A 23,584-nucleotide genomic window follows, 5' to 3' on the forward strand; every position below is an offset into this window, starting at 1 on the left:
AGTGGTCTAGTTTGTGTTCCAATAATGTCCCAATTAGTGTAACTAAGTGATCAAACTAAATTAGCATTCTATACATATTTAAGTGTACTAATAGCGATATCAGAATTAGCGGTCAACAAAAAAATATTCCCAGCTGCCTCTAACTCTCAACTAGACTAAACAATAAACAAAATGACAATACATAATTTGCCTCTAGCACGCTCCAACCTGCGTGACAGAAAATAGGTGCATGCAATGGACAGAAAAGCGGAGACCAATCGTTTCTTCAGATATACAAAAGAGTGAAAGAGAGGCAAGAGTGGACATCATACTGCTGTGAGAGGTAGTAATGGGGGAATCAAAAATTTGGCAGTTGAACTGAATAAATATTTTGTGGCGTCTTCACTGTGGAAGACACCAGCAAAAAGCCTGAAATTTGAGAGTATAAAGGGGCAGAAATGAGTGAAGTTGCTATTGCTAAGGAGAAGGCGCTTCTAAAGCTGAAAAGGTCTGAAGAAAGTTAAGTCACCTGGACCAGATGAACTGCACTCAAGGTTCTGAAAGAGGTAGCTGAAGAGATTACGAAGGCATTAGTAGTGATCTTTTAAGAATCAACAGATTCTGGAATGGTTCCTGAAGAATGAAAAATTGCAATTATTACTCCACTTTTTAAGAAGGGAGAAGAAAAGAAATTATTGGCTAGTTAGCTTGACTTTAGTGGGTGGGGAAGTGTTAGAGTCTGTTATTATGGACGAGGTTTCAGGGCACTTGAAGATAAGTGATAAAATAAGCCCAAGACAGTATGGTTTCCTTAAGGAGAAATTTTGCCTGACAAATCTATTGGAATTGTTTGAAAAAATAACAGGCAGGATATGTAAAAAGAGTTTATGGATATTATTTACTTGGATTTTCAGAAGGCCTTTTACAAGGTGCTGCACATGAGGCTGCTAAACAAGATGAGAACCCATAGTATTAAAGCAAAGATGCTAGCATGGATCAAAGATTGGTTGGCTGGCAGAAGGCAAAGAGTGGTAATAATTCAGGTCTTTCCTGGTTGGCTGCTGGTGAGTAATGGTATTTCGCAGGGGTTGGTGTTGGGTCTGCTACTTTTTACGTTATATATTAGTGATCTGGATGATGGAGTTGATGGCTTTGTGACCAAGTTTGCGTATAATATAAATATAGGTGGAGGGGCAGGCAGTGTTGAGGAAGCAGAGTCTCCAGAAGGATTTGGCCAGGTTGGGAGAATGGGCAAAGAAGTGGGAAGTCTACAGTCATGTACTTTATGACTTTATAAAGGAATAAAGGAGTACACTATTTTCTAAATAGGAATGTACTCAGAAACTGGTAGTTCAAATGGACTTGGGAGTCCTAATTGTGGATTCCCTAAAAGCTAATTTGCAGGTTGCGTCGGTAGTAAGGAAGGCAAAATACATTTTTGCATTCATTTCCAGAGGACTAGAATGTAAAGGTTAAGCTGGGGCTTTAATAAAGCATTGTTTCAACCATAGTTGGAGTACTGTGAGTAGGTTTGGCTTCCATATGTAAGGAATGATGTGCTAGCATTGGAGAAGATCCAGAGAAGATTTACAAGAAGGATATTGGGAATGAATGGATTAATATGAGGATTAATATATTAATATATGATTAATATAATGGATTAATATTAATATGATGGCTCTGGGCTTGTATTCATTGGAGTTTAGAAGAATGAGGGGGTATACAGTATCATTGAAACCTACTGAATACTAAAGGCCTAAATAAAGTGGACATTTAGAGGATGTTTCCGACAGTGGGGCAGTTCTAAAACCAGAGGGCTCAGCCCTCGGAATAGAAGGACTTCCTTTTAGAATAAAGTTGAGGAGGAATTTCTTTGGCCAGAGGGTGGAGAATTTGCGAAACTTATTGCTAGAGATTACTGTGGACGGCCAAGTGATTAGGCATATTTAAAGTGAAGATTGATAGGTTCTTCATTAGTAAATGTGTCAAAGGTTACGATGAGAAGGCTGGAGGATGGGGTTGAGAGGGAAAATAAATTGGCCATGATCAAATGGTAGAGGATACTTGTGGACCGAGTGCCTGATTCTGTTCCCATGCATTATGGCCGAGAACTGTAATGGGCAGGAGCAGGAAGGAAATTGACTTGGTGATAATCATGGTGTACCAGCATCATCCCAGGCTGGACAAATGATCAGAAAAGCAAAATAAGGATGTTAATGCTTTAGTGTCTAAAACAAGTTATATTATGTTAATGTTGATGGGTAGAAGTGTGGAATTTAATCTTGGTCACTATATCTGAACAAGCATTAAAACCTATTGGAAAATTAGCAAAAAGGGTGCATATAATTCTGGCCTGCAAGAGCAAGTTATAAACAAAGGCCCAAAGGTTAAATATATTTTCAATGAACAATAGCTGATTCAGGAGAAATATAATTCAATTCTGTAAAATAACAATACATTTTGTTAAGGGAGAAGTGAACTATTTAAGTCGAGTAAACACAAAAACATTAAGCAAATTTCCAAATCCAAACAGGGTGGTAAAATTGCACAAATTCATTGCTTTAATGAGGACCAAGAAAAAAATAGCAAATAAAGCATTTGAGGAGAAGGTGAGTGTATGGAAAATGTAAGTGGTGATATATAGGCCTTATGTCATCGATCATATGTGGGACTGAGTTAGCTGAATGAACTGCATGATCACTTACTGCTGATGATAGGAAACAGATACATTAGAATTTAGTACAGTAGTAGCTAAAGACAAGAGCATTTTGTTCATTGTGCAGGGACAGAGAAAGTAAAAATTGGATTTCCTCCTAAAAGTCTTGATCTGCCTTGCAGGCAAAGAGACTGAAATAAATTTTAAATGCAATTTCAAAATTGCCACTTACAGCTAAGTTGAAAGATAATTGGCTTCTGACACAGCAGTAGTGAGTGAGCCTTGAAGCACTTTGCAACTATGGGTGCTTCCAGTTTCCAATTATTTTAATGACATTATTTTCAGCATTTATATGGTGCCCTGACAATGAGGTCATTTCCAAAATGATAGTCTTAAATCTATGTAAATCTTGAAATGACTATTGTTCTCTCAGTCCTTGATCAATAAATATCATGTTTAGTGATCCTGAATTAATAAAATACTTCCAATTCATGCTGAGCTATGTATCTATTTTAGAATGCATATATCAAGACAATCATCATTATTCTATTGATTACCATCTCTGCAGACTACTGGCATGGAAGTTCCAGTCTGTAAGACCATAATAAGAACCTCGGTACACAAACTTAACAACTGCTTTTTTCCTTACTTTCCAGGGTCACATTATAGGCCTCCCTTGCAAATAACAGACCACAAACAATTGCCGAAAAAAATACAGTTGCTGAGAGCTTCTGGTCTACAGGGTACCAAACATGTTAGCATATCTTGTTCAATACTGGAGTTGCCCATTTCCACTTTGTTCAATTAAGACTGTATAATTATATAATTATGATCTATAATTTGACCGTATAATGTTGGATTCTGATGTTTTTAATCCAACAACTTCTAGAATACTTGTTATCTTTATCCAATGCATGTTTATGTGAATGTTTATCTTCCCTGCAGTTTTGCCTGCTATTCCACCCAATTTATAATGTGTCACGCTGAGTAAAGATAGTTGGGGAAAAGTAAACATATTTTATCATAGATCACATTCATCTACGTGTATTAAGTACATGGTGGTACAACCACCACTACTATCCCAATATAAGAATTACAAAGGCACATTAACTTCCTCACAATGATGGTACCTTCTCAATTTTGTCCACTGCTGCACTTCTCAGCCGAAGACCAGTCCAGAAGACCATAAGACATAGCAGCAGAATTAGGCTATTCAGCCCATTGAGTACTCTACCATTTCATCATGGCGGATCCCAGATCCTATTCAACCCCATACACCTGCCCTCTCACCATATCCCTTGATGTCCCAACCAATCAGGAATCTATCAACTTCTACTTTATATATACCCATGGACTTGGCCTCCCCTGCAGTCTGTCAGTTCTTAACATCTGGCAGTTTTGCATTTCATTGTTGTGTGTACAAATGTTAAGTACTCATTATGCCAACACTAAACTAGTGGCATATGGGAGTCACAAAATCTGCATGCAGAAAATGTCATTTTCGAGATCTCATGTGCCCAGATATAAAGGAACCAACAATCCCATTTTTTCATCAATGCTGTCCTTGTTCATCCAAGTCATTGTGAGCTATTCACTTTGACTGCTACATGTGACATGTTTCTAAATTAGCCCATTGGGAGCTATTAGCACACTGCATTGCCTGAACTGCCTACTCAGTTGACTATCTGCTGTCAACTGTCTACTCAGTCACACTGAGCACTGTCCGCTGAGGAATGATGGCACAATGTACTGACTAAATTCAGAGCATCAGCATTCTGTAGTGTCTAAACGATGGAAAGACAGCACACTGAAACAAGAATTACTCTATCCCATTTAGTCCCTCCAATCTATTCTACCATTCAACAGTGCAGCTACAGTCCACACAAGGATAAGGAACAGAATTTGTGTTTATTGTTATAGCACATGGCTGAGTTACTAAGTGAATACTTTGCATTGATATTTACTAAGGAGAAGGATTTGGAGGATACTGAAAGCAGACTGGAGCATTCTGATGTGCCGGGACATTCTGAGATTAAGGAGCAGGTAATGCTGGGTCTCCTGAAAAGCATGAAGTTGGATGGGCCCCCAGGACCTAATGGCATATATCCCATTATACTGAAAGAAGTAAGTGAAGAGATTGTTGGAGCTTTAACCAGGATCTTTGTGTCCACACTGGCAAGAGGCGAGCTCCCAGAGGAATGGACAGTAGCAAATGTTGTCCCTTTGTTCAAGAAGGGAAATAAGGATAATCCAGGTAATTATAGGACAGTGAGCCTCACATCAGTGATATGGAAGCCGCTGGAGAGGGTACTGAAGGATAGGAATCATGTGCATTCAAAAAGCCATGGCCTGCTTAGAACAGTTAGCATGGCTTTATGATTTACAATTAAGTGATTAGATCGAGGATAATCATAGTGTCATAGATACACAAAAAAAATTACAGCTGATTGTGGTTGACCTCAACAGATATGTAATGAATCAGGTCTTTTACTGATCATTAGGGTTAGCTTCTGTACATTTTTCTTTCTTTGTGTCATGCTATCTGAAAGATAGTTTCAAATAGGTTCCATATCCTTGGTTACCTTCTGGTCCTTTACATTGTTTTGTTATAGCCATGATGAGTCAGCTTACAGAGAGGAGGTGCAGCAGCTACCGGACTGGTGCAGAGCCAACAACCTGTCTCTGAATGTGAACAAAACAAAAGAGATGGTTGTTGACTTCAGGAGGGCACGGAGCAACCACTCCCCGCTGAAGATCGACGGCTCCTCAGTAGAGATCGTAAAGAGCACCAAATTTCTTGGTGTTCACCTGATGGAGAATCTCACCTGGCCCCTCAACACCAGCTCCATAGCAAAGAAAACCCAGCAGCGTCTCTACTTTTTGCGAAGTCTGAGGAAAGTCCATCTCCCAACCCCCATCCTCATCGCATTATACAGGGGTTGTATTGAGAGCATCCTGAGCAGCTGCATCACTTCCTGGTTTGGAAATTGCACCATCTCGGATCGCAAGACCCTGCAGTGGATAGTGAGGTCAGCTGAGAAGATCATTGGGGTCTCTTTTCCTGCCATCATGGACATTTACACTACACGCTGCATTCGCAAAGGAAACAGCATTATGAAGGACCCCACGCACCCCTCATACAATCTCCTCTCCCTCCTGCCATCTGGGAAAAGGCTCCAAAGCATTTGGGCTCTCACGACCAGACTATGTAACAGTTTCTTCCCCCAAGCTATCAGACTCCTCAATACCCGAAGCCTGGACTGACACCTTACTGCCCTATTGTCCTGTTTATTATTTATTGTAATGCCTGCTCTGTTTTGTGCACTTTATGCAGTCCTGGGTAGGTCTGTAGTCTAGCGTAGCTTTCTCTGTGTTGTTTTTTTTTATTATGTAGTTCAGCCTAGTTTTTTTTGTACTGTGTCATGTAGCACCATGGTCCTGAAAAACACTGTCTCATTTTTACTGTGTACTGTACCAGCAGTTATGGTCGAAATGACAATAAAAGCTGACTTGACTTGACAAATCAAATATGATTTGGTTCAGCAAAAATATTCTGCATCTACTTTCCAGAGTAGATGGTTCACCTAACCACATTATTTGGAGACACTTTAATAAGTTAATGGTAAAGCAATGTTTGAAGGACTGCTTAATGGAGTGGATTACCTAGGATATTATTTAGCTTGTAGATATTTTTATAGGATAATAGTTTTGATAGATTTGTCTAGTTTTGAAACAAGCACATTGTGTTTCAGGTGTGGCTTTTATGTTTTAATGTGTTACAGCTGTAATATAACTCTTAGTGTTTGTAGAAGATGGCAACAGAAAGAAAGTTTGTTCATTTTTGCATCAATCTTTGCAGAGACCATTCCACCTGCAGCACAACAATTTCTGCCTATTCCCCTTACCATTTTATAATGGCAAGGAAACCTTTTTCAATAAGAAAGGATAAAAATAATTAAATAATAATGAATGTCCAACATGGAAGTGGTTTCTTATGGGAGATGGACCTTGTGACAAAGTAAAGAATTGATGTACTTGAAGGATATAATTTACACTAAGATGAAGAGATGAAAAGATCGAAGTGTGACTAAGTTAATTTCTTTGCAGGAGGAATGAGGAGCTGGGGTGGAGAGAACTCGGGAGTTTATGATGCCGAAAAGATGAGCCATAAGTAGAATAAGAATGCTAACTACCACAGAAATGTTAACTTGTGAACAAATACAATTAACACACAGCTCCACTGTATAGTACATTCTGACTGGATTCTATGATCATATTATTTTAATGCTAATATTAACCCATTTAAAATAAATTACCTATCAAATTAAAATGATGAACTAATGATATTATCTGGTTTCATGGAGCAAATTGTGATCTATGCATGGATGGCAAGATGTTAAAAAAATGAATCGGACTAAAGCACCTAATTGATGATTTTTTTTGGTGTTTTGAAATTATGGCTGGATTATTCTAAAAAATAATTAATGTAAAAAACATTTTTCCCAGTTTGTGGAGTATTAAAAGCATGCTGTTTATTGTTAATGAAGTACCAGCTTTGCTGACTTACACCATTTCCCTTTACCATCTGTAGCTGACTTCTGCTCATCCTTTGATAGCTGGCATCAACCTATGGAGGGTAGGGCAATGTTACTGTAGCCTATAAGTTATCAGGGAAAATGCAATTGCATTTGATTGTTTTCTTTCAGATTACCATATCAGATGGCTTGAATGGATTCCCTTGTCCACTTATTCCTCCACTTATGCTGAAGCCAAGACCAGGGTTCTTCTCTATTCTCACACAAAACTGAGTTAAAAAGTGAAAATAAAAACATGGTTGTTAGTGTAAATACAGCAACAAAGACAATTTTGGAACAATATGGCAATATCAATATGCTTTAATTTATCATAGGAGAAATTCTGAACATTTGTAATGTGTCAATCTTAAGTCTTTTCAATCGTAAGTCTATAGTCCAAAATGGAATTGAGCAATTCTGATCATGAAGGTTCCAGATTTGATTTAGTTTCAGACATTCAGCAGATGAAGCACCATCTATGTTCTTGATATGACAGAATAGTTTGAACTTGAAGTTTCTGTGGACTCTAAATATAATTTCCTTGTGCATCCACCCAAAACCAATTCCCTCTACTCACATAATCCTGTTCCACAGGATATGAAATTCAATGTATGATATTTGTACTCTGCATTAATTTGCATACCTTGAATTTGGTCCAAAACACTTTAAGCACTTATGGTGAAATATCATTCATGGTTACTGATTTTCCTGCGATATCGGGGGCAACCTTTTGATTTGAGCCTAGATATTTATCAATATTGCCGTCATATCAGTTGCTGTTTTTGCCTGACATGCATTCACTTTATGAGTGGAAAGCCTACCAGCAATTAACAACAGAATATACATTCATTATCCTCCTTCGGGCTTGGTAATAAGATAGTTGTAGTACCCTACTGCTATCATGGCCAAGTCATCATACTAACAAACTGACATGATAGTGAATTTATTGACTAAATGTACAGGAGTTTTATTTACAACTTTATGTTTAACTTTTCTTCACTTAAACTTAAACACACAATAGCCACTTTACCTGCTCCTGGTAACTTTCTGTACTCTTCTGTGGCTTAATGCTCGTTAGACATCTGCTGGGTTGAGCTGCTCGTGCATTGGGAACGTTCTGCGTTGATGAAATGGCAATCTGCAAAGGCTTCTGATATTGCTGAAGCGTTACCTTTGACACAGCTCCTTCATACTGTTGCTCCCTGGATCGATGCTGTAGGCTTTGTGGTGAAGTCCCTAATGCACTTTGCCCTTGATGAGGGTGGCTACCTGCCTGTGGGTAATTCAGCCCATTAGGCAAAGATTCAGGAAGCTGTAAAGGACAATCATTACAACTTACACAGACAGATAAAAGAAAAAAAAGGACACAGGAGACCTAAGTGACGACAACACCAATACCTAGAAATCAGTCTAAAGTGTATATATACAAATTTTGAAGATAGCATGGATCATACTGTTTAGTTAAGATGATGTTTTAGCTTCTACAGTTGTATGGGAGATAGTTTAAATAGTTTTGAAATGATAATTTTTTTGGAAAAAAATAGATTTATCAGAAGAAGCAACATGCCTTTATACTTAACTAACCTGCTACTGAAATGCATAATGTTACTAAAAGGATATACAATGAGTGTAGTAAGATTTCATTTTGATAGCAGTGATAGAACAGGAAGCCAAGGGTATAGCAGAATATTCAGTTCATTTAAAAGTAGTAAAATTATAAATTGCCAAAGGAAAACTTTCATATGAGGAAGTGAAATACATTTAGTAAAATATATTGTGATCTTTCTCATTTGAACTTGGGACGCAACACAAGGAGTTTCTGAGTACTTGGATGAGGAATAACGTAATCAGTGAGGTGAAATGCGAACTCAGTTGGAATCGAAATGAGGCACTAAGTCTGAACAATGGGAAATGAGATAACTAGAGATAATCCTGGAGTGGGGCAGGCAGCAGATGCAGTCCAAGGCATGAAAATGGAATTAGACTAGTTACAAACTAGTGACTGCAATAACATTTCTGTGACTCAAAATGTTAGCAGGAACACTTCTGGTGGGAGAGGGATCATTTCTGGGGCTAAGCATGTTATTGTAAGAAGTCAAAAATATTTTAGGTGTGTTTCAAACTCTTTTTGTCTATGAAATTATTTTGCATTACTTTTAAATTTTTAATGTATTGATTTATTTTAAAGAATATCATTTCACGGTTTCCTTGAGCACATTCATTAATAAAATTCTGGCTTTCCTATGCTTTATTGCTGTCAGTCCTAGCAGTTTGGTATTGTCCAGCAAGTGCGTACTTGCTCTGATGCACAAACACCTTGGTCTGAAATGTCGACTGGTACTTATTTCCATAGATACTGCCTGACCTGCTGAGTTCCTCCAGCATTTTGTATGTTTTGCCTTCATTATCTATTATTCAATCTAGAAACTTGAGAATATTCTATGGCATCTCAGAAATGTTGTAACTGTGACAACCATCAACTCAGGAAACATATCTGATTGTGGTGATAATAGATGGGTCTCCCTGTCTCCCTGCTCTCTACCAGGGCTCTTCTCAATCTGCTCCTTTCAGTGGATAAAGGGCTGGTGGCTGAATCACAACACGTTAATGATCCTCACTGCGTTCAAGATGGGAAACATGCAGGGAGCAGCACATTTTCTGGTTACACTACAGCTTTTCTGACTGCGGTACACCCTTTTCAAATGTATCTCAATCTTGTATTTGCTTTATGATGAGATAATAATAACCATTGGTTCCACAGCACGAAGAGCCAATCTCAATGATGACGAGTGTCAAACAAGACACCCATCTTTGCCCCATCAAATTAAGCTGAATCTCATCTCCACAAACTTCCTGTGGGAGTGGAGCTAATCTTCATTGCTATTTATCTAGGGCAATTTATATTCCCACAAACATCAAGGTCACTTAAGTAAGATAATTACATTCCAGTTTTTTTAGAATATATGTGCATGAGCACACATTTGGAAGCCAAGCTCCAAATCATTATTAACTTGTTAATGAAATGTCAATAACAGTAAGAAAAAGGTGAACTACTAATCACTTTCTTCTGTGCAACAATGATAATAAAGTTTGAAATTAAGAACTTCTTCACATCTTGGGGGTCATCCCTAAGTGAAGGCAGAATCGATGATGTAAATCAGGATCTTTTTCCCTATACCAGTAAGCTATTGCATAATTGAGAAAGATGTCCGCGAAGATGTCATTCATCTGACCTTGGCCTGCGATGTTTTCTGGCCTGGCTGCCTTATGGGGATTGTCACTCTGCAGAGTCCTTCTCACATTTACTGCTTACAGACAGTGGCTGCTGTTATGATCCCAGCCCCCTCCTTTGTGAGAATCGCAAGAGAACCTGTTGAGGGGGGGGGGGGGTCAGTAGACCCAGGAAGTGAGAGAGAGAGAGAAACGTGCCAAATTGCACGTCCCACCCGGGATACAGAATAAGACGACAGTGACTATTGTCTCATGGAGACCATGTGAAAAGCCCCCGGGCAAGGTGGGCTGATTGAGAGAGAGAGATTGCATCATCCCAACCTGATTGACACCTGCGACCCCGTGAGGAAGTATAAAGGAGAGTCTCAGGGGGACAGCCCCTTCAGACGCACCAAGAAGACACAAGAGAGTGTTCCCACAGCAGCGGGAAGCCATTCTGAAGGAAGCCACGTGTGTTAGATTCCGGGATTGGAATTTGTGGCTGGAATCATAGAAAACCGCTTTTAACTAACATCAGGGAGAGGAAACCAACGCTCCCCCCCCCCCCCCCGATTTCACGGAAGATTCATCAAGACTCGGCAAGTTCTTTCTCTTCTCTCTCTCGGTCGCCCCACATGAAACCCAGCGATTTTCAAAGGGCTGAGGCCTGCAGACTTTCTGAGTGACTTTTATATTTCCAACGGACAATCTATTAACCCCTAGACAACAGCAGAGCTCACTTCTTAATGATGATTATTACTATACCCGTGCTTTAGATTGAGTGTTGATGATGTGCACAATCTGAATGTATGTATTAACCTTACTTTTGTGTCCCTTTATAAATAAAAACGTTTGAAAATAGTGACATCAGACTTCAACGGACCTCTCTATCTTTGCTGGTAAGTTATCCAGTTACGGGATTCTTAACACTGCTCACCCGGGAGAGGGGTAGCTTTCATGGCCAGCGTTGTGTTGCATGTCTCGAAGCGTAAAAATTGTTTGGAGCATCAGGGAGGGAGATGTCACTGGTACAACTGACATAGTTTTCCCCTGAATTGTCTGTAGTGCCTTCGATGCCCAGCCACATATGCCACAGATTGTCATCGCACAGATGTTTCTGATTTTCTTGTGGCATTTCCCCTCTAGATGTCTAAGATGAGGTTTTTCCGGCTGTCATGGGAGCTGTTCTGTCAGCAGAAGGGAGCACCCCAGGCTTTTAGTAGGGAGAACATCTCTGCATTCAGGCAGAGCAGGCCACATGAGTTTCATGCCCAGTACCAGATTCCTAAAATAGACACTGAGGACATGGTCAGAGCCTCCTCAAATATGTGTCACGGCCCTAGTGAGTCCTAGGAATCCTTATTCCACAACCACTCTAAGTGGAGGAGGAGCATTTATGATAGCATGGAGGACTTCAAGGCTATCTGTAAAGTGGAACACACCACCTTACACAGAACCCACCTGTCTCACCTACGGAAGAGTCTGAGGACTCATGTTTGCCTCTTTATCTTAGAACCAGAGGAAATTAGACAAATGAGAAAAACAAATTAGCAGGTCTATGAAAAACCTGGGTAATGGGACTAATAATACTAGAAGCCAGTATGGGGATTCTATCAGCCAAATAGCCTCTCTTGGCATAACAGTACTATTAACATTGTTCTTTCAAGACTGAATAATAAATGAATCTAAATTAATCCTTTAATTCGATAGAACTATCACAACCAACTCCTAATCTGTAATCGCCCTTGACCACTGACCCCTACCCTACCCTCAACCACAGGCTGCACGCGTCGCAATCTGTACATTGAACATTGATCACTTCCTGAACACTGAATTCCTTCCTGTCCATTCATTGTAAGAAATAGTCTTCTCACACCATCTAGAGCCAGGTTGATTAACTCCTAATTGGAGGAATGCCACTTTCTACGGGAACTGGACAAATGATTGTTCAATAGGATTCAAATGAAAATTGGCAGTAAAAGATTTCCAGGCCTACATCAAAAATCCAAGTGTGAAATTATTTAGCCTTGCTTATTGAAATTGGCCGTAAAGGCATTCAAAAGCATGCTGTCATAAATAGATCATACTGTATATTCAGAAAAAAAACACACAGAACAAATACATCAAGAAAGTTAAACTCACCATGTATTTTAAACCATAATGACACAATGAAACTGAATACACCGTCAGAAAAACAAAGGAAATTCAAGGAACAAGAATGAAATCACAACAGATAAGACGTAAACTGTCAATAAATCAAATCCACCTTTGAATGGTCTAACCTTTTTCATCATGTTTTCCGGTGGCACATCCCGTCTTCCCAATGCATATGAATTCCACTGACTAGTTGGAGATATATCTTCCAGTTCACTGTCATGAACATTGCCCTGTTGTGATGGTGCCTGAAGACAAAAAAAAGTTAAACAGGTTGCTGCTTGGTGCCGCACATTTATCCAACACCATTGGTTATCACAAAGAGTAAAGGTCCCAGAACAGGTCCCTGAGGCACGCCACTGGTCACTGGCCTCCATGCAGAATATGACCTATCTACAATCACTCTTTGCCTTCTGTTGGCAAGCCAGTTCTGGATCCACAAAGCAATGTCCCCTTGGATCCCATGCCTCCTTACTTTCTCAATAAGCCTTGCATGGGGAACCTTATCAAATGCCTTGCTGAAATCCATATGCACTACATCTACCACTCTTCCTTCATCAATGTGTTTAGTCACATCCTCAAAAAATTCAATCAGGCTCGTAAGGCATGACCTGCCCTTGACAAAGCCATGCTGACTGTTCCTAATCATATTATACCTCTCCAAATGTTCATAAATCCTGCCTCTCAGGATTTTCTCCATCAACTTAACAACCACTGAGGTAAGACTCACTGGTCTATAATTTCCTGGGCTATCTCTACCACCTTTCTTTAATAAAGGAACAACATCTGCAACCCCCGCTATTTCCTCTGGTTCCATCCACACTTTCCCACTGTCACACTTGAGAGGTCCTATTCTTTCATGTCTTATCCTCTTGCTCTTCACATGCTTGTAGAATGCCTTGGGGTTTTCCTTAATCCTGTCCATCAAGACCTTCTCATGGCCCCTTCTGGCTCTCCTAATTTCCTTCTTAAGCTCCTTCCTAGTAGCCTTTTAATCTTCTAGATCGCTATCATTACCTAGTTTTTTTTAACCTTTCGTAAGCTTTTCTTTTCTTCTTGACTACATTTATTACAGCTTTTGTACACCACAGTTTCTGTACCCTACCATAACTTCCCTGTCTCAATGGAACGTACCGATGCAGAACTCCACACAAATATCCCCTGAAACATTTGCCACATTTCTTCCGTACTTTTCCCTGAGAACATCTGTTTCCAATTTAAGCTTCCAATTTCCTGCCTGATAGCCCCATAATTCCCCTTACTCCAATCAAATGCTTTTCTAACTTGTCTGTTCCTATCTCTCTCCAATGCTATTGTAAAGAAGATACAAACAGAATTATGATCACTATCTCCAAAATGCTCTCCCACTGAGAGGTCTGACACCTGACCAAGTTAATTTCCCAATACCAAATCAAGTACAATCTCTCTTGTAGACTTATCTACATATTGCATCATGAAACCTTCCTGCACACACCTAACAAACTCCATCCCATCTAAATCCTTTGCTCTAGGGGCAAAATTGAAATGATTTCACTACTTCAATAAATTAGGTGCTATAAAAAATTTGAACTTGTTGATGATCATTTTGAATATTGCAAGGAAAATGAAGATTTGGTGGATGCAATTGTCAATAACATTATATTATCAAAACTAGGTGTCTGTGCTCATTTTATTCATTTACAGTCAATTGAAAGAAAGCAGTAGCATATACTGGACGAATTCCTCTTTTGATAGCTATTAGGAACTAATGAACAGTCTGTAGCAGTATTGGTAGTGTTCTAATGTGTTCTGTGTTTCATTTAAGTACATAATCCGTTATTCAGTTAAGTGATAGCTTCCTTTTTTTAATATAATTTTTAAACTATTTCCATGAAACTTTGGCTAAGTGGGGCAGCTGCTTGAATGGGCCAAAATATATTGGTCCCAATGTGTCCCAGTTAATGAGAATCCACTGTATAGTAATTTTCCAGGTTTAAATAATAACCGGTTGATGAATAAACTCTTAGGCTTCTAGCTAGGCACAAATATCAATTATAACTGATGCTTCAATGACAAACTCTGCCATCTTCATCAAGGACGATGCCTGGGCACGTCCAGTCTGGTGGTTTTATAATCTCATAGTCCATCCCTCCTGACTGGTTAACCCTCATCCAATCAGGTTTCGCTCTCCCACCTTGCTTACGATCAAATTCCAGTTCTTACTTAGAGCAAGACCTTGGATTTTGTTAAAATTCTTTCCCTCTAGTTTATTTCAATGGCTTCCTTCATCAGGTGGTCCCAAAAACCACTAGCATGGCAGAGTTGTTTTGTGCCACTGAAGTCAATTACAGATGCACTGTTCTGCTACCACTGATTTCTCTGGGTAACCCAAATGGATGCATCTCCTGTATTCCTTGATGCGGGTTTCCAACGTGGGACGACCTGGCCAGTATACACTGCTCCGCATTCACAGGGAATCCTGTCGTCCTGAGTCCTAGGTCATCCTTGACTGGCATAAGATTCCTTACAGGTATGTGGATGGTATTAATCTGGTATTTCTACAGGATCCTAGACTCACAAGGATGTTGCCTGGATTGGGGAGCATGCCTTTTGAGAATAACTTGAGTGAACTCTGCCTTTTCTTCATGGAGTGACGGAGGATGAGAGGTGACTTGATAGAGGTGTACAAGATAATGAGAGGCATTGATCGTGTGGATAGTCAGAGGCTTTTTCCCAGGGTTGAAATGTCTAACATGAGGGGACATAGTTTTAAGGTGCTTGGAAGTAGATACAGAGGAGATGTCAGGGGTAAGTCTTTTATGCAGAGAGTGGTGAGTGCATGGAATGAGCTACTGGCGATGGTGGTGGAGGTGGATATGATAGGGTCTTTAAAGAGACTTTTGGATAGGTACATGGAGCTTAGAAAAATAGAGGGTTATAGGTAGCCTGAGGTAATTTCTAAGGTAAGGACGCGTTCGGTGCAGCTTTGTGGGCTGAAGGGCCTGTACTGTGCTGTAGGTTTTCTATGTCTGTATTTCTAAACCATGGAAATATAAGAAAGACAGGGCTCCTCCTTGCTGTTAGGTTTCCTGGTTTTTCCATCTGCCCTCTAAAGGTCCCAATTGATTTCCTTCACCTTGTAACCATTCTGTACGAACATCAAACATAATCATCTTATTACTTTGGGCAGACTCTCTGTTTCTGCACGATTAATCAATGTAGAAAGAATGGCTCTATGTTGGGACGCACAATAGTGGCAGTTATTGTTGAGGTGTAAGTCCGTGTGAGTGGGTTTCCGATAGATGCTCTGTCTGAGGCAATTGTCCAGTTTCCATTATATCATAATGTCCAGGAACAGGAGAATCAGAATCAAAATTATTATCACCGGCAGGTGTCGTGAAATTTGTTAACTCAGCAGCAGCAGTTCAATGCAATACATAATCTAGAAGAAAATGTATAAATAAATAAATAAACTAATTACAGTATATTTATATTGAATACATATATTGAAAAATTGTGCAAAAACAGAAATGATATATATTATAAACGTGAGGTAGTGTTCATGGGTTCAATGTCCATTTAGGAATTGGATGGCAGAGGGGAAGAAGTTGTTCCTGAATCGCTTCAGGTTTCTGTACCTCCTACCTGATGGTAACAGTGAGAAAAGGGCATGCCCTGGATGCTGGGGGTCCTTAATAATGGACACTGCCTTTCTGAGACACTGCTCCCTGAAGGTGTCCTGGGTACTTTGTAGACTAGTACCCAAGTTGGAACTGACTAAATTTACAACCCTCTGCAGCCTCTTTCGGTTCTGTGCAGAAGACCATTCCCCCCACCCCTGTACCAGACTGTGGTGCAGTCTGTCAGAATGCTCTCCACAATACATATATGGAAATTTTTGAGTGTTTTTGTTGACATACCAAATCTCTTCTAATGAAGTATTGTCGCTGTCTTGCCTTATTTATAGCTGCATCGATATGCTGGGACCAGGTTAGGTCCTCAGAGATTTTGACACCCAGGAACTTGAAACTGCTCACTCTTTCCACTTCTGATCCTTCTATGAAGATTGGTATGTGTTCCTTCGTCTTATCTTTCTTGAAGTCTACAATCAACTCTTTTATCTTACTGACGCTGAGTGCAAGGTAGTTGCTCCAACACCACTCCACTAATTGGCATATCTCACTCCTGTACACCCTCTTGTCTCCATCTGAGCTTCTACTAACAATGGTCGTAACATCAGCAAATTTATAGATGGCATTTGAGCTATGCCTAGCCATACAGTCATGGGTACAGAGAGAGAAGAGCAGTGGGCTAACCACACACCCATGAGGTGCACCAGTGTTGATTGTCAGAGAGGAGTAGATATTGTCACCAATTGACCACCGTGATTGTGGTCTTCCGGATAGGAAGTTGAGGATCCAATTGCAGAGGGAGGTTCAGAGGCCCAGGTTCTGTAATTTCTCAGTCTGGATTGTTGAAATGATGGTGTTAAATGCTGAGCTATAGTCAATGCACAGCATCCTGACATAAGTGTTAGTATTGTCCAGGTGGTCTAAGGGCATGTGAAGAGCCATTGAGATTGCATCTGCCGTTGACCTATTGTGGCGATAGGAAAACTGCAATGGGTCCAGGTCCTTGCTGAGGCAGGAGTTCAGTCCAGTCATGACTAACCTCTCAAAGCATTTCATCACTGTCGATGTGAGTGCTACTGGGCGATAGTCATTTAGGCAGCTCACGTTCTTCTTCTTAGGCACTGGCACAATTGTTGCCTTTTTGAAGCAAATAGGAACTTCGCCCATGGCAGTGAGAGATTGAAAATGATAATCATTCGTCTCCATCTCTATTGTAAATTGAATGTTTGGATGTATGCTGTCAGATGGAGGTGGAACTGTTGGAGTACCTGGAGCCCATGAGGCAACACTATGATATAATGATATAACTGAAGAAGCATTTGGGGAGTAAGGTGATGAACTCAGAGCCCTCATCTCAAAGTCCTCTGTGGAGAAATTAGCAATAACTGACGGCGAGGGCAATCCCATGGCCACACTGTCCACTTGTTCATCGTAGTTCCCCTTGTAGAGGATGTACATTGATGTAAGGGTGGGTTCAAAAAGGTCAATGGTATCCTTAGCAAACCTTGACCACAGGAGGACCAAGCTGCTCTCAATGAGAACTCTTGCGAACAGGGCCACCACATCGAAACTAAAAACTATGTCCTCTGTGTTCAGCTGGATGTTAGATTTGTTTCAATGAGGTCGGTCGAATTTTTGATGTTGTGCTCACAGCCCCCAACAAAAGGGGGCAGCACCGTCATTAAATGCTTAGTGAGGTGGTAAGTTGGTGAATCTATCCCACTGACGATAGGCCTCGGGGGAACCCTCCTTTTATACCTCAGGGCCCCTGAGGCTGAAATGTCTTGCATATATCTGCTGGCAGTCTGGAATTTTTCAGGAAAGTGGAGGTCATCCTCACAATTGAATCCGTGGGATCCCGCCGTAGAACTCTGTAGGCAGTATCGTCCAAAGCCTGTTGGACTTCCCTGTGGTATTCCTCAGAGGACAGCAGGAATGTTGCACTTCCTTTGTCTACTGGTAAAATCACGATGGTCGGGTTTTGCTGTAGTGCCTGGAGGGCCAGCTGCTCTCCTTTTGTAATGTTCGGTTTCAGCAAAACAGCTCTTTTGAGGGCTATGCAGTATTCCGTGGAAGCTTTCGGATTGATTGCTCTACCACGCCAATGTAGTCCCAATAGGGTATAGCTCTGGGAATTGGAGTGAAGTTTAGCCCCTTGGCGAGGACCTTGTCGATGGATTGCCAGTTTGATCAATGACAATCCTTTCTGGCTTCAGTGGTGGGACGGCTGTTCTTTGTTTGGATATCGGCCAGAAGGGACACACGGTGGAAGCACAGGAGGTGTATCCGTTTTGGTTATCTGGAGAAATTGGCGGTTGTAGACATTGCATTCATAATTGATAGGATTGACTTTAACGGCACAAAACTACTGTGCTGCACCAATGGATTTTGGGATCACCAAGTGAAGGAAACCATTGAAATACAACTGGGTGGAAAAGAATTTTAACAAAGACAAAGGTTTCACTCAAATTAAGAACTGGAATTCAACTGTAAACAAGGTGGGAGAGTGGAACCCTGATTGGATAAGGACTAGCCAATCAGGAGGGACAGATTTAGGGGGTATAAATACCACCGGACTAGACATGCCCAGGCATCATCCCTGATGAAGAAGGCAGAGTCTGTCATTGAAATGTCGGTTATAATTGATACCTTTACCCTGCTGGAAGCCCGAGAATGTTTTATTTGTCACATACACTGTGAAAGCACTGGATCCTCTTTTAAAACTGGTTGACATTTATCATTCAGGCTTACACATGGACCGAGTATGGTAAAAATTAGAACATTGTAATAGACATCGATGTTCTCAAACTTCTAGTAATGCCTCCACCACCCCCCCCTCACCATTTCCCATCCCCTTGTCCCTCTCTCGTGTTATCTCCTTGCCACCCATCATCTCCCTCTGGTGCTCCTCCCCATTTTTTCTTTCTTTCATGGCCTTCTGTCTCCTTCACCAAACAACTTCCCAGCTGTTTGCTTCATCCCTCCCCCTCCAAGTTTCACCTATCACCTGGTGATTCTCTCTCCCTTGCCCCCCAACCTTTCAAATCTACCCCAGCTTTTCTTCTCCAGTCCTGCCGAAGGATTTTGGCCCAAAATGTCGACTGTACTTTCTTTCATAGATGCTGCCCGGCCTGCTGAGTTCCTCCAGCACTTTGTGTGTGTTGCAATATATATAACTGTGGCAGGTCGGGAACTGGGACTACTGAGGACTTAAGAATTTTAAGTGTTAAGTTGTTCATGCGCAGGCATTCAAAAGTTGACTAATGGTATCTATGTACTAGCTTACTAGGGCGTTAAAGCAGGAAGTTTAATAAACTACAACTGAGCTTCTGTAAATTAACATGCTGCAGTTGCATTTTAAAGCAGTGATTGAAATAGTGACAGTAAATGCTGTGAGATGGGTAAGGCTCAGCATGCACTCTTTTTTCATTTCTACATGTGCCCACTCTGCTTACATGCTGAACTTTCAATTACACCAATTTAATGCTAGCAAGAAAAGGAAAGAACATACATATTGTAAAGACAAGAGGTTCTGCAGATGCTGGAAATCCAGAGCAACACACACAAAATCAGGCAGCATCTGTAGAAAATAATAAACAGTCAAAACCCTTCATCAAGGCTGGCATACTATTTGTACTAAAATTCTTGCTTTTGTTCTGATAAAATTATATGTGGTAAATTATTCTTCAACTGTATTCTTACCACAGAGGTGGCAAGTCACATGAATCAAGTCAAGATTGTTTAATGTCATTAAGTGTAAGGAGAACAAAAGCGTTACCCTGGATCTGATGCAGCATAAAGACACAAAAAGATAAAGAAACATGTAAAAACACAACAAATATACAGCAAATGCATATGATAGTTCATGTACATAGAGAGATCGCATGTTCATAAAGTGATGCTAGACACAGGGGTGTTTGTACACAAGGTGACTGACAGGAAATGACAAAGACAAAGTTGTGGCGTATCAGTGGGTGGAGGTGCTGATCAGCCTTACTGCTCGGGGAAAGTAACTGTTTTTGAGTCTGGTGGTCCCGGCCTAGATGCTTCCTTCCTGGCGGGTGTGGGAAAACAGTCCATGAGCAGGGTGGGTGGGATCCTTCATGGTGTTGCAAGCCCTTCGCTTCCACCTTTCTGTATATACATCTTTGATGCAGGTACACTGGTGCCGATGATGAGTGAGGCAGCTTTATCTGCCTGCTACAGAGCTTTCCTGTCAGCTGCCGAGCAGCTCCCGTACCAAGCAGTGATGCAGCATGTTAGGATGCTCTCCGCTGCATATCAGTAGAATGATGTGAGTATACTGTAGACGTGCAGAGTCCTCCTCAGAAAGTAAAGGCATTGACGAGCTTTCCTGATTGAGTAGAATGTGTTCTGGGACCATGAAAGGACATGTGTGATGAGTTTCAAACTGCCATTTTACCCCTTTATTTGAAGGAATGGGTCCAAGTTTGAGCATAGGAGATGTCCAAAATATGCTTCTGAGGACTGGAGGGACACCGCCCAGAACTTTGTCATCAAGGCAAATTGCTTGTAAATTATCTCTACCCAGGTGTGAAGTTACAATAAGCTGGTCAACTGTGGAGACATCAAACATGGGGCAGCATGGTAGCATAGTGGTTAGCACAACGCTTTACAACACAGGAAACCCGAGTTCAATTCCCATGGCTGTCTGTGAGGAGTTGGTACGTTCTCTCCATGACCATGTGGACTTCTTCTGGGTGCTCCCGTTTCCTCCCACAGTCCAAAGACATGCTGGTTGTTAGGTTAACTGGTCATTGTAAATTGTCCTGTGATTAGGCTAGGATTAAATCGGGGGATTAGAAACATAGAAAACCTACAGCACAATACAGGCCCTTCGGCCCATAAAGTTGCGCCGAACATGTCCCAACCTTAGAAATTACTAGGCTTACCTATAACCCTCTATTTTACTAAGCTCCATGTACCTATCCAAAAATCTCTTAAAAGACCCTATTGTATCTGTCTCCAGCGTCGTTGCCTGCAGCCCATTCCACACACTCACCACTCTCAGCGTAAAAAACCTACCCCTGAAATCTCCTCTGTACCTACTCCCCAGCACCTTAAACCTGTGTCCTCTCATGGCAACCATTTCAGCCCAGGGAAAAAGCCTCTGACTATCCACATGATCAATGCCTCTCATCAACTTATACACCTCTATCAGGTCACCTCTCATCCTCCGTCACTCCAAGGAGAAAAGGCCGAGTTCACTCAACCTATTCTCATAAGGCATGCTCCCCAAACCAGGCAACATCCTTGTAAATCTCCTCTGCACCTTTTCTATAGTTTCCACATCCTTCCTGTAGTGAAGCGACTAGAACTGAGCACAGTACTCCAAGTGGGGTCTGACCAGGGTCCTATATAGCTGCAACATTATCTCTTGGCTCCTAAATTCAATTCCACAATTGATGAAGGCCAATACACCAAATGCCTTCTTAACCACAGAGTCAACCTGCACAGCTGCTTTGAATGTCCTATGGACTCGGACCCCAAGATCCCTCTGATCCTGCACACTGCCGAGACTCTTACCATTAATACTATATTCTGCCATCATGTTTGACCTAGAAAAATGAACCACCTCACACTTATCTGGGTTGAACTCCATCTGCCACTTCTCAGCTTCCTTCACTTCTTTGCATCCTATCAATGTCCTGCTGTATCCTCTGACAGCCCTCCACACTCTCCACAACACCGCCAACCTTTGTGTCAGCACAGCTCAAATGGCCTAGTCCATGCTGTATCTCAATAAAATAAATCACAAATACCCTAATCCTGCAATAGAGGTGAAATGCTGGTAACTGCAGTAAACAAGGGTCTTTAAATAATGTCTTTTAAAAAATTTCACCTTACTGCTAAAATTTATGCAGGATTATGCAGAATTTAGGAGGGATAATGGCACCTAACAGCGACTCCTTTGCTTGCATCTTTGGAAACTGCTCTACTTCCACCTTTAATATCTTTATTTTTCCCTTTCAGGGTTCTTTTGAAGATGTGGGCTTTGGTTCTTTGCAGGAATGGGACCCGTTCTCGGGGTTCCACAAATGGCCGTTATTCAACATGCCACGGATTTGGCCTGAGAATCTCATTCATGTTTGGAAGCCTAATATCTCGGGGCTCTGAAGTCAGGCAGATCAAGGGTCGGTGCCACAGCAGGAGACTCGTGTGTTGTCCAGGAGGTGTGTTTGGGGTTCTCAACGTTTAACTGTCGTTCAGGATGTATACATTTCTCTGATATTAAATTCAACCTTTTAACTTTTAAACCTTTGAAATGTAACACCGAGCAGAATTGGCCTAGTGGGAAAGCCATCATTGCTCTCCAATTGAACCTTAGCTAAAATGACTACGTCCACACACCCATTGGCATAACTGGATCATCATGCTCAGCTTGCTTGCAGTACAAAGCAGTCCAACTTAAATCTCATAGAAACATAGAAAACCTACAGCACAATAAGGCCTTTCGGCCCACAAAGCTGTGCTGAACATGTCCCTACCTTAGAACTACCTAGGCTTTACCCATAGCCCTCTATTTTTCTAAGCTCCATGTCGCCATCCAGGAGTCTCTTAAAAGACCCTATCGTATCTGCCTTCACCACCGTTGTCGGCAGCCTAACCCACACACTCACCACTCTCTGTATAAAAAAAAACCTACCCCTGACCTCTGTACCTACTTCCAAGCATCTTAAAACTACACCCTCTCATGCTAGCCAATTCGGCCCTGGGGAAAAGCTTCTGATGATCCACATGATTAGTGCCTCTCAATATCTTGTACACCTCTATCAGGTCACCTCTCATCCTCAGTTGCTCCAAGGTGAAAAGGCCAAGTTTACTCAACACATTCTCATAAGGCATGCTCCCCAATCCAGGCAACACCTTGTAAATCTCCTCTGCACCCTTTCTATGGTTTCCACATCCTTCCTGTAGTGAGGTGACCAGAATTGAGCACAGATCTCCAAGTGGGGTCTCACCAGGGTCCTTTATAGCTGCAACATTACCTCTCGGCTCTTAAGCTCAATCCCACGATTGATGAAGGCCAATGCACCGAATGCCTTCTTAACCACAGAGTCAACCTGCACAGCAGCTTTGAGTGTCCTATGGACTCGGACCCCAAGATCCCTCTGATGGTCCACATTGCCAAGAGTCCAAGCATCAGTACTATATTCTGCCATCATATTTGACCTACCAAACTGAACTACTTCCCACTTATCTGGGTTGAACTCCATCTGCCACTTCTCAGCCCAGTTTTGCATCCTATCAATGTCCCGTTGTAACCTCTGACAGCCCTCCACACTATCCACAACATCCCCAACCTTTGTTTCATTAGCAAATTTACTAACCCATTCCTCCACTTCCTCATTCAGGTCATTTATAAAAATCACCAAGAG

General features: G+C 41.2%; 1 protein-coding gene across 3 annotated transcripts in view; it reads right to left on the bottom strand.

Moving 5' to 3' along the window:
• Positions 1-23,584, bottom strand: part of lrrc7 (leucine rich repeat containing 7) — a 247,808-nt gene that overhangs the window by 14,220 nt on the left and 210,004 nt on the right. Inside the window, exons 19-21 of one of the 3 annotated variants that reach the window (XM_059983601.1) lie at positions 12,702-12,821; positions 8,240-8,482; positions 7,347-7,439 (exon numbers count right to left, since the gene is read on the bottom strand). In XM_059983601.1, the coding sequence (XP_059839584.1) occupies positions 7,347-7,439; positions 8,240-8,482; positions 12,702-12,821 (456 nt within the window). Of the gene's footprint in view, positions 1-7,346; positions 7,440-8,239; positions 8,522-12,701; positions 12,822-23,584 lie in introns of all 3 variants that reach the window. The other 2 variants (XM_059983602.1, XM_059983603.1) reach the window with 2 other exon arrangements.

Source organism: Hypanus sabinus, chromosome 11, assembly GCF_030144855.1.
Source record: "Hypanus sabinus isolate sHypSab1 chromosome 11, sHypSab1.hap1, whole genome shotgun sequence".
Taxonomy (NCBI): Eukaryota; Metazoa; Chordata; class Chondrichthyes; order Myliobatiformes; family Dasyatidae; genus Hypanus; species Hypanus sabinus.